This window comes from Brachyhypopomus gauderio, chromosome 15 (assembly GCF_052324685.1).
Source record: "Brachyhypopomus gauderio isolate BG-103 chromosome 15, BGAUD_0.2, whole genome shotgun sequence".
NCBI lineage: Eukaryota > Metazoa > Chordata > Actinopteri > Gymnotiformes > Hypopomidae > Brachyhypopomus > Brachyhypopomus gauderio.
This window is the reverse complement of record NC_135225.1, coordinates 20,643,732-20,655,868: the sequence shown is the minus strand read 5'-3', so window position 1 is coordinate 20,655,868 and position 12,137 is coordinate 20,643,732. Positions and strand designations below refer to the sequence as shown.

The 12,137-nt window shown below is 39.4% G+C and overlaps 1 protein-coding gene across 4 annotated transcripts; it reads right to left on the bottom strand.

Annotated features, from left to right (window-relative positions):
- Window positions 1-5,550: 5,550 nt before the first annotated feature.
- Window positions 5,551-11,251, bottom strand: prokr1b (prokineticin receptor 1b). 4 transcript variants are annotated; one of them, XM_076974929.1, is made up of 5 exons: window positions 10,982-11,251; window positions 10,236-10,412; window positions 10,004-10,135; window positions 7,725-8,400; window positions 5,551-6,510 (listed from the first exon to the last, which is right to left on the bottom strand). In XM_076974929.1, exons 4-5 carry the CDS (start codon window positions 8,183-8,185, stop codon window positions 5,814-5,816), a joined length of 1,158 nt encoding a protein of 385 aa, XP_076831044.1. In that variant the 5' UTR covers window positions 8,186-8,400; window positions 10,004-10,135; window positions 10,236-10,412; window positions 10,982-11,251; the 3' UTR covers window positions 5,551-5,813. The 4 variants fall into 4 exon arrangements, with proteins under 4 accessions (XP_076831044.1, XP_076831043.1, XP_076831046.1 ...); XM_076974928.1 differs by having other exon boundaries at window positions 10,236-10,398; XM_076974931.1 differs by having other exon boundaries at window positions 10,236-10,395.
- Window positions 11,252-12,137: the final 886 nt, after the last annotated feature.

Below are 12,137 nucleotides of genomic sequence, written 5' to 3'. Positions count from 1 at the left end.
TTCTCCATTATACATTTCGGGGCAACGGGTGAGCGAGGGCAGACATATGGGTTTACCCCAGGGATCTTTCACCAGGAAGGACTGGAGATTATCTAGTCTGGCACGAAAACAGTCGCTAACCCGCGAGGTCGCGAGGTTAGCAGAAACCGACTGCATCTGCTGCGTCATTTAACTAGGTCGGTCCTTATGTTACGACTCAAGAGGCGGGTGTGACGCAAATGCAGATGTCAAATGATTTATTATAGAAACGGAACCAAAACACTAAACGCAGGGGAGATGACAAATGAAACTGTAAGTAATACCGGGATAGCAACAATGACGTGGGGAACACATACACTAAATACTGTAAGACAGGACATGAAACTAAGGTGGACTATACGAGCATAAGGCTCAGAGTAACAACGGGAATAGCGGCAACACAAGAACAAAACCCGTAGGGCTACTGACAGCAACTACTCATGACATACACAATCTAGAATTAACAAGGCAACAAAACCGAGGGAACCAACGGAACTAGAGGGCAAACACCAAGGAGGCTAAAAGCAGCGACAATAACAACTAGGACGTTCATGAACAGAGAAACACGAAGGGTGAAGGCAAGGAGAGATATGGCAAGGAGTACTCACAAAACAAACACACAAGGACCGACACAGAAGTGAAACACCACGGGGAATATATACACAGAGACGGGACGGTGAAACGAGACTCAGGTGTGTGCACTAACGATGAGGGCGTGATAGACAGAGGGAGGAATGAATGGGAGCGGGGAGCTAGGCGGGACCAGGGAGGAGGGAGGGGCTGGACGTGACAACACCTAAATGGCTGTTTGCCTTTTTTGTACATTTATTTGAAGATTTCATGTACCGTTACCCATCAGGGGTGGGTTTCCCGAAACGTACGAGGTTAAGAAGTACTTAGCGCTAAGAAACTTTCGGGAAACCCACCCCAGGATTGTAACACCAGTGACGGTAACACCAGTGACATAACAAACTGTCATAACAAACCTATTTTACAAAATAGCTGCCACAGGGAATCAATCCACATGTTGACAGTCATGAACTACTCACTGAATTATGTAATAATTAATCAATTTTTATTATTCTATGTTCATTTTCCAAAGATTAAAGTAGGGCATACCAGTGACTTGCACTGAAGCTTCGAAGGAAATCTCAGGGTAGATGATAAAATTTATTAAAAATTAAAAATGTCATTGAACTTACAATGTGTCTGTTTTCATTAATCTTCAGAGAGGAAACAAAATGACTTCCTGTGATGTCATCAGCATGGCTTTGTATATTAAAATAATAGTCTTTTGTTATACAGTAACATCAGTGACATGAATATAGGGGACGTACACATTTATTATGTATTTTATTTATTTGCAATATTGTATTTTTTTATATTTTGTGTGACATATTGGACCTTTATGGACACATAACTGCAGTTGAGTTAATAAAGTATATGTTTTCCATTCAAAAATTAAAGCCCTTAGTTTCCCAGCATGACAGTGAGGACAGGCATTTTTGGGCATACTTGGAAAAACACTAAAATGGTTGAAAAGAAAAACTGACTCATAAATGGTTCAAAAAGATATAATTGTTCAAATATCATGTTGTTTTGTTAATATTCAAGACACAAAGACTCAAAAATTTGTTTACAGCTTCCATAGAGACTTTAATTAAGCATAAAAAACTGTAAATGTCGAGATTCAACAATATAAACAGAATGTAAAAAAGGTCCTTGTAAAACAATAGTTTTGTCCTAATCATGAATCATGTGTTCTGCATGAAATGTACCAGTTTGTACCCACCAAACCTGTTTTAGGTCTGATAATAGCACAGGAGTGCTCAATCCTTTGGAAGGACGAATGTCTGAGAATCCAGGACCTCTGTTTTAATTAGTGGCTGAACAGGGAAAGGCCACCCTAGAAGACGGATGAGAGCAATAAACATCGTCTGTGATTATAGCAAATTATTTGCTCACACAGCTGCTACAGATGAGATTAGTATAATGAGCTCAAAATTACATTAGCCAACAAACACTAAATGGACATCTCTAAATTAATAGAGAACATTAGCAGACCTTCTGCCAGTCACTGTCACAGTAACAGAGGGTAAAATATGATATCAAATTAAGAGTCTAAATCAAGGTAAATTGCATGGAGTATAACGTACCAAAATAATGTATGCTAGTTTTTTTATCTTTATCTTTCTTTTTCTTTGTCTGTTTGTTTCTTTCTTTCTTTCAATAAATGATAAACACAAATTTTGTTTTATTTTGAATTTTGAATTGGCCCTCTGTGTATGAAGACTACAAGATGTGATGTCAAGGGTCGGTATGTTTAATGTCACACTTTATGCATCTCTCTTCATTAAAGATGACACTAAACATGGCCGACACATCTTGCAGTGTGATCTTTTCCTAGTGATCAGGAATTTGATTATTTGATGTGACAGGTACATCAAGCAGGTGGAAATATATATATATATATATATATATATATATATATATATATATATATATATATATATACATTCTACTTTTAGAGTGTAAGTAGCAGTAGGTTAATGGGCCTGACCCTGAGAGGACGTAATCGATAGTCTTTCGGGACTTGGCTTGGCAGCATAGGTTTGTTGTTTAGGTCAAGTTTGATAAGAAGCGATGTTCTGTGTGTCTGGAAGAGACAAAGCCTGTTTCTGGGTGGTGTTGAGCTGTTTGATCATTCGTGGCCTTGCTGTTAGGTACCCGTTTTGTCTACACATTGACGTCTGCACTGGTTGTATACGTCAGACACACAAAGTTAAAGACACGTCAGTCAAGTTGGCCATTCATTACCTCTTTTTCCAGTATAAATACTTTTGTTGTTTGTATGTTTTTATTCTAAACTATACTGAACGGCCAAACTTTAGAGGAACCGCCGATTCATTAGCACTAATGTCTTACTGAAAAAACAGTATATTAAAACCTTATTCCAACTAGAATATTAAAACCTTTTTCCAACTAGTGGAAGCAGGCCTTCTGGGAATTGTTATTTATCCATTTAGTCACAAAGTGTTTTGTATTTGCTTTTTCTTCTTGTTTTTGATTGTGCATTGCCAAAATAGATGAGATTTAAGAGTAGCCTTGATCAGACATTTGCCGCTTCTGTCTCATTATGGTTGGTATAAGTAGTTTTGAACTGTAAGGAGTATGAGGATCCATGTTGGATAGGTCCTTGTATATATTCTGTGTGGCCTACATCACACTTTGATAACGGGCTCTGAGCCTTCAGTCAACTTTCATAGTTAAAATATTGTTACTCTAAATATTTGTATGTTGATAGTGCCATCACCACTGCCTTTCACACAGTACTCACACACCTGGAGCACCAGAGGAATGTGAGAATGCTATTTGTTTACTTTAGCTCTGATTTTAATACGGTCTTCCCCAGCAGACTGACTACTAAACTCACAGACTTGGGACTCTCCCATCCCACCTGTATTTGTATTAAGGACCTATTGCCCTCAGTCTGTTAGATTAGGCCGCCATCATTCCTCCAGTATAACACTCTGGAGTTCCACAGGGTTGCGTGTTGAGCCCTCTCCTCTACGCACTCTACACTCACGACTGCACCCCCACTCATTCCAGCAACACCATCATCAAGTTTGTGGATGACAGAACCATGGTGGGACTCATATCCAGAGGAGATGAGACCGCCTACAGGGATGAGGTCCAGGGACTGGCTGTGTGGTGTGCAGAGAACAATCTCTCCCTGAACTCCAAAACAAAAGAACTCATCATAGACTTCCGGAGGAAACGTGCGGACCACACAACACTATTCATAAATGGAGACTGTGCGGAAAGAGTTCCTTCCTTCGGATTCCTGGGTACGTACATCTCCAAAGATCTCTCCTGGATGACAAACACCATGGCTGCGGTCAAGAAGGCACAGCAGAGACTCTATTTTCGTAGGGCAGCCAGCATCCTGAAAGACTCCACCCACCTTGGACGTCATCTATTCCAGCAGTTGCCCTTGGGAAAACGCTTCAGGTCCATCACATCCAGTACTAATAGATTCAAAAACAGCTTCTATCCTATTGCTGTGCGGGAACTGAACACATCTAAACACACACACTCTCACAAATCAGTGTAGTTTGCACTATTTCGTATTTTGTCTTTTTTACCTGTGTATTATAGTTTTTATATGTCTATGTCTAGCACCTTGGGATTGCTGCTCAATTTCGATGTACTTGTGCAATGACAATAAAGTATCTATCTACCTATCTATAAACAAATCTTCTGTAACAAATCTGTAGTCCATCAGTTTTCTGATGGGAAATTTTTTTTTCATCTGATTTTAGACCCTCTCTTCAGTAGATGGAGAGAGGTGGCTCCATTGTCCTCTATTTTGGTTTTATCGTGTTTTGTACAGGATTAATTTTTGACATTTCATTGTAATAATTCTGTTTGTTTAATTGTGGAGGAATCCTGTCATGGTACAGAGGCCTGCATCAGCAGTTGTAATATTTTATGTTTGTTATGCTTTTGTTACGTTGTGTATGTCCCTGTGGTGGGCGTTAACCATTAGGGAGTTTGCCACCTGAGGGTCAAATTTCTGTCTATATGTCTTTTTAACGGTTCTGCGCACCCATCCCCCCTGTCCGGCCACCCTTGGTATGGCCCACTGTGTGCCTGTGTTTCAAGTGTGTTTGTCATTGTGCCACGCCCCTTGTTAGCTTTCCCTACGTTAGCATGTTTCACCTGTCTCTTGCTTTTCCCCTCTTTAGCATATGTACATAAACCTGTACGTGTCATTCCCCGTTGTCGGCCTTTGTATGTATTTGTGTTTGCATGTGTCACAGTGAATGTGTCATGTTGTTTATTGCTATGTGTATTAAATGGTCTTGGCCTCTCCTCCCTCGTTCACTGTTTCAACCCTGTCTATGTACTCACGGGTTTGAGTTAGCGCACCTTCTTGTTTATTAAAAAAACTCCATTATTCCCTGAGATTGGCATGATGACGTCCTTTACTTTCACATCACCTGTCACAAATCCTATAGCTATTGTATGTCCCCGATTCACTGTGAAAGCACTAGCAGAATGTAGTTATAATCATAAGTTATACTCATAAACATGTTTCTATTTCTGATATATCATTTGTTTTAGATTATAGATTTAAAAAAACTGTCTATTCCAAATTCAAAATAATTCACTCACTCATTAACTCATTCATTAACTGCTTCAGCCATCCACTTATCTCTTCATCCATTTGTGATTTGTAATTAATAATTTTACTGCATAATGCAATCACAGCTAGTGATGATAAAAAGTATATAGCATTAATTCCATTAACTGATTCTATGATTAACATATATCACTATACATCACTCATGCACCAAGCTGACACAAAAGGTTTTTCTCAAGAATGCATTTATTTGGCTTAATGTCATACACAAAATACAGCAACATTTTTACCATAAAATAACTATGTGCTTCTACTGGGGAGAAATCACATCCACTGCGCATGTTCTTCAAGATGTAGACAGTTGATCAACACCTAATACAGTGACATCCTCACTGAATGTTTAATTTACTGCCATAAGGAACTACTTTGAGGCAGTTGTTCACATGCTTCTAAATGCGGTATCAAAAAGAAAAATAAAAAGTTTTTAAAACATTTAAAAAATATATATATTGCACATTTTTTGACACTAAAACTAGTGTACCATTTAAAATACACAAGATTACCACGAGATAAACAATACCATTGCCATCTGTCTGGAGGACCGCTTTAATGGCAATAAAACGGCTGTGAATCATCAATATTTTATTCTTCACCTCAGCTGTATACAGTCAATCTCCTCAGTCATGGGCATGGACAGTGTCCTCACCTCTGTCTCATCTGGTGTCTTCTTAGAGGTGTAGGTAGACTTCCATCGGAGCAGCACAACCCTCCTGAAGTACTTCACTGTGTTGTTCTTCACACTGACGAAGCAGAAGGTGTTGATCATGCTATTGCTCATGGCGATGCATTCGATGATGTAAAAAGCCACCAGTGAGTTCTTCTCCCTAGAGATGAGGGTCGGGTGGAAATCACGGAGGATGGTGTATCCATAGTATGGTGCCCAGCACAGAATGTATGCTGTCAGGATCCCGATGAGCACCATGACCGTCTTCCGGCGACAGCGTAAGCGCTTTCGGATCTGTTCCGTCTGGAAGCCGGGGACACTCTTGAACCAGAGCTCCTTGGAGATGCGGACGTAGCATAGGGCCATGGCAATGACTGGGCTGAGGAACTCCACAGCAAAGATGAAGAGAAAATAGGAACGGTAGTAGAGCTGCTGGTCCACTGTCCAGATCTGAGCACAGAAGGTTTTGGTGCGATTGGCCCCATGAGGGACTTTGGTCACAGAAGTGAAGTAGGCGGAGGGTACGGATATGAGAACAGGAACAACCCACACGCCTGTGATTAGACAGTAGGCGGTTTGATGTTTCATCCTGGGCCTTAATGGGTAAACTATTGCCATGTACCTAGAAAGGAAAGAAGGTTCATAATTTGAAGGTTCACAGTGAGCATTTGAATATACTCAATTTTAGATATCTCAGTTAACTTGCATTGCAGTTAATGATGCATTATAGTTTCAGATTAGAGTTTCACTCTTTAAAGTGAGTCTCTAGATTTCACTGTGCAATGTGTAATTGTGGCTGTTCATGTGTGGTCTATGTCTCCATGTGCAATTATGGCTGTCCATATGTGATTCATGTCCTTCATCAGTGTTGAATGGCCTTATATGGAGTTCAAATAGCTACTGCTTTGTTATGATGATAATGGTACCCATACTGTAATCAGATTAAGAGGTGGGGGGGGGGGGGGGGGGCACTTCAAAGACTGACTGAAACCACACTGATGTCTACTTGGTGAGCATTTCCAGTGCAATACAGATGTCATTCTGTGACATCTTAAAAGCTGACCTTTCCTTCAGTGTTATGTCTTCTCTTCTCTGTAATATTACTCTGTGGCCCAAATGTTAAGATGCTCTAGTGCATAGATATTTCATCATATTTTACTTATTTAAATATAATTTTATATTATACATACTAGGTAAGAGCTAATACAAGGAATATGATCTACAGGAATTCATGGAAAAGAAACAAGCTCATCTTTAATGTATTGACAAAATTTGAATGCTGCAAATGCCAAATGGTACTCTAAAAAAACAGACGTCTGTTTAGAAAATTGCAAAGTCCATCTTGGAGAATGGGCAACAAGACCATTTAATTCTGTTTTGCTATAGTAATGTGCTGCTGTATAACTTCTTCTCCCCACATGAAATTAGATTTTTTTTTTAGTGCTTTCATTTTCATTCTTTCATGGAGAGCAGCACTAAATGGTTTTTTCCTGGCATATCTGAGTCAAACGCTTTGCGCGTATTGTCATACAGAAAGACGTACAAGCTCACGCACCGTTCTGTTTTGCCAGGACATTACTGAACGCACAAAATAGTGGTTTGAGTGTCTCAGCTTGTCTCTTGTGTCCGTAGCATTCGCATCTTAGTGCTGATTTGTTGAAGACCTAACTGTGAGTGCAGTGGATGTCCAGGGGAAATGTCACATGTGGTTAGGTGTCAATTAGGCAACGGGTATTTTTCATTTTAAATGCATTATGGTGACTCTTAGCCCGGGGCTAACTTTCTCAACACAAACATCGTCCACCAGAGGGGATATGGATATCTGATTTGACCAACCTGTCCACAGCGATGGCCAATAAGGCATTGGTGGACACATACAGAGAAACAGTTCGGAGGTAGTTAACGCAGGCGCAAAGCACTTTACCATGGTCCCAAGACAGCTGTTTCACCACATAATAATCCACCAGGAAAGGGCAGCACACAACAGCCACGATGAAGTCCGAGATGGCCAGGTTTGCAATCAGGAGGTTGGTGAGATTCCTCAGCTTCTTGTAGCGAGCTAGCGTGGCTATGAACAGGAAGTTGCCAATGCCACACACCAGCATGATGCAGACGAGCACCACCCCGATAACGATGGTGGCTACGAAGTAGGCCAGTCCCTGCGTTGTGTCCGGCATCTCCTCGGCCGGTACCCCATAGTCCATGTCATAGAGGTCCATAAAGGGCTCCTGTTCATCTCTGGCTGTTTGACTTTGAGGATGTCCAATGCCTCCCGCCAAACATGTGATGTTATCCATGACAAGGATACCTACTGAAGATATGCTATTACACAGTTTTTCTAAGTATTCTAAGTATTAATTATCTTGATCTTTTCACTCAAATCTTTATTTCATGGGTGAATAATTTCACATTAGGTATCAGAGTTAGTGGCTCCAGTACTGGCCAGTGTGCATCGTGGTCTTTTCATGGCAGGTTCCATAGTCTTATAGACAGACTAAAGGAAATTTAACACCTGTAATAGTAAATGCATGAGTAAATATAACAGTTTTGACAATTCTGAAAGAAAAATGGAATAATGGAATGGAAGTTTAGGGTAAATGTACATTTATGCATTAAGCATACATTAGCCTACCATAATACCTATTACCTTCAATGTTTAAGCAAATATTGTTTCTTTCTCAAATTCATTACTTTTACTGTTCTACTGCAAGGATTAAAGTTAAAACTGAGATTAAAAACAGAACAACAAAGTGTATTTGGTGAGTTTGAAAAAGTCCTTTATAAATTAGGTTACAGTGAGTGGTAGACATTCTGGTTCAATGTGCTATCTTAGGCAGTCTCAGTTCTAGTACAGCTAAAGATTTAAAACTTCACACTGTCAAAATGTATTTTATTGTATTATTTTACTGTCTATATTTTTTACCATTTTAGACAGTTATGGTTTTGTCAATTTGTGTTAATCAATGATTTTTAACATATTTATGTTGTTGAATATAGTTAAAAGTATAATTAATCATTTTTGGTTGATATGATGAATTTCAAGGACTTTCTCATGCTGAATGAATCATCCTGGAACAGGGCTGATCATTGATCTTATTGTGGAATCTGCTTTTTGCTTAAGAGCAAAGTCATTTAACATTCACCGCAAATTAATATCAAATTATTGAGTTATCTCTGTGATAATATATGCTCTTGGCCTTTGAAACAGCATTATATAAATATTTGATCATTACCATTTGTTAATAAATAACATCTAATGTCAAAAGACTTTGAGAACTAAATCAATACAACTAAGTTAATTTATTTTCCTCATAAGGTCAGTCTATTGTCTATTATTTTATAATGTCACAGTCATGTAATAAAAAAACTGTGGATTATTTATAACTGCGTCACAGGCCCTGATGTTTCTTGGCACTGTATGTATTCAGGTGGTGTTAGGAAAACAGTGGGCTTTTTGAGAAGTGGTGTGTTTTAACTGAACACCCCAAGACTAGGCCAGACAAAACAGCCTTATAGAGTTTGCTGGAAGAACAGGAAAGTTATCACTTTCATTTGTTTCTGTTGAAGACACTCAAAACTGTTCATTTTAATATTCGTGTCTATGACCCAAAAGACCGACTGAGAATAATACACGTCTACCCTAGGATGCACTGATGTCAGCCAACAGGAAACTGCTATCATCGTACTGCTCTTAAATGCTCACGCGGGATTCGTGAGAGCGGAGTTGACGACACGCCCTGTGTCTCCTTCAGGCTCGGCAGCTTTATTTATGTATTTTTTGCTAAGCTCTTTTATTAAGTATACATGAAGTATCTGTACTCAAAACATGGCTAACAGTCTGCTTTCTGTCTCTGCTTTGCTGTATGTGATGCCAGTCTGCAGTCAAAAGCAGACTTGCGAGCTTCCCTCCTCCGCTGCCTGATTTGACACCGGTCTGAGGTCCAACTGTGGTACCCTGCTGCTGTTTTTATAGCTCTCTGGAACCACGCTTGTTTGATCACTCTCACCTATTTCCTTGTTCTACCAGACGGCCAGCTGTGACAACTGCCAGCCTACAATAACCTGGTCTGATGCTCTGTCTCCTGAGTTTGCATTTAACAATGTGTCAGACTCACCTCATGAACTCCGTGTTCTTCTGAAATATAAACAGCCTCATATACTGTCAGTGCATCATGAATTCCAGACCGGACTATTTGTGTGTATCTCCTTTGCGTTCATACTGCACATACTCTCATGTCTCCAACGTCCTGCATATGACCAACATAAATAGTGTTTCTAGACTAGAACTTTAACACAGGCTTACCTCAGAGATAACACTGTGTAATCCAATTATGGCTGTTTACTCACACTGGTACATTTGATATTACTTTAGCTTCATTATCTGGTGCGTCCAAGAAGAGAAAAGGTTCTTCTAATCTTGCCTCCTTTCAAAGTTTCTTCCAGATCAGTCTGAAACCCTCAGTCCACTCACCAGAGGTCTGGACATTCTGGCTTTTTGTGACAATGTCTACTGTAAAAAAAAAACTATACACATAAAATGCAACATACACTATATGCATATAATATATGACTATTTAAAAAAAAACATTCCTATATATGTTGTTCATTTTGATTCAGGAGCTGTACCAATATAAAAAAAATACACTATACCACCAAGGGGTGAATGTGGCTCAAATGATCCAACATTTCATTCAGAACTTTTCAGGAACTTGTGTCATCAGTGGCGTAGGCTTCATTTAAACTTTGGGGAGGTGGACAGTACTTTCACCACCCAATAGCCTATAACTATTATTTGAGTAGTTTGAGCACTCCTATCTTTCCCTCACTGTCTGTACACAGTATAACTTCAGTAGGTGATTGCTTTAGGTCCTTGCCTGTGTCCTTACGTGTGGTATTATTTAACTAAACAAATAAGAGCAAGGAAAGAGCATGGCATGATTTAAAGTTTGACACATGACGTCTAATTTAAAGACTTTAACCACAGCCGCTGAGATTGCTTAGCAGTACAGAATAGTAACGGCCATCCCAAAAGCGTTGAAACTGATAGCGGATAATAATAAAAACTATGGATATACTATTGCACGAAGACTTACCGTAATAATGAAGACGAAACCTTGCAGCAGAAGAACAAGACTGGGACGAATATTACCAAATGTTATTTCCCAAACGTCTGTTACTCTTTCTGTTATTTTTCAAAGCAGGTTGATAAGATAGACCGTTGTTCAGGCTTCAAGGATGGAGTTCAGCACCACATCAAGTTTTCAGTGCTTTGCATAAATTCACCTCCTACACGATTATAGGTGTATTATTTTCTGCTGATAATAACTTCGCCTACGCTATATCTGTACGGGGAAAACGTACGAATCAGCGTTCCACCGGAGACGGGGGTTGATAATGCTCCTCTCTCTCTCTCTCTCTCTCTCTCTCTCTCTCTCTCTCTCTCTCTCTCTCTCTCTCTCTTCTGGCGACTATCACGGAATATTACTTGTTGGCGAACTGAGACCTGCGCTCCTACCCACCATTTATTTATTTATTTATTCGTTTATTTGTTTGTTTGAAGGAGGAGGGTGAGGAGGGTTTGTGCGATATTTAGGTATACAATCTTTTCTTTTTTTTATTGCAATCTTTTTAAAATGTCCGCGTCTTTTACTGACAAGACGTAGTAGGTCCATAAATCTTAATGCAAAGCGTCAGTAAATCCAGGAAAGTGTTTAATGGCACGCGCGTCTTATAAGCCTCGCCCATAATTAGTTTGGGTGGCGATGGAATCGAATTCATTCGCGACAAAAAGAGAGAAGATCTGAATTAATTTAATTTCAATGAATTTAAATGAATATGAAAGATTGTAAATAAAACGCGAAATGCGTTTGCTATTACATTACACAACACCAAGCTCACATTAAAACCTCTTCTCCTTACAGTTTTTTTTTCAGACACTAACATCAGTAAAGTTTATTAACCCTAACCCTAACCCTTACAGGACTGATAAGCAATAAAATGACTCAAAGTTTATAGTTAAAAGTAACTTTACAATTGTTTAGTCTCCCTGCATGTTACTAGAGCAGTAACCATTATTGCTTTCACTCAATACGTATCTTTTCCTGTATTTCAGGACAGGCATTTTTGTATCAGCAGGAATCAGTAGGTGTCCAGACATGGCTACACACCTCTGGAGGGACAGATTGCCTGAGGAAGTTGCTCAGCATTCTACTTTTGCCATAGGCTCTTTCACGTGTGTTTAGCTGGGTC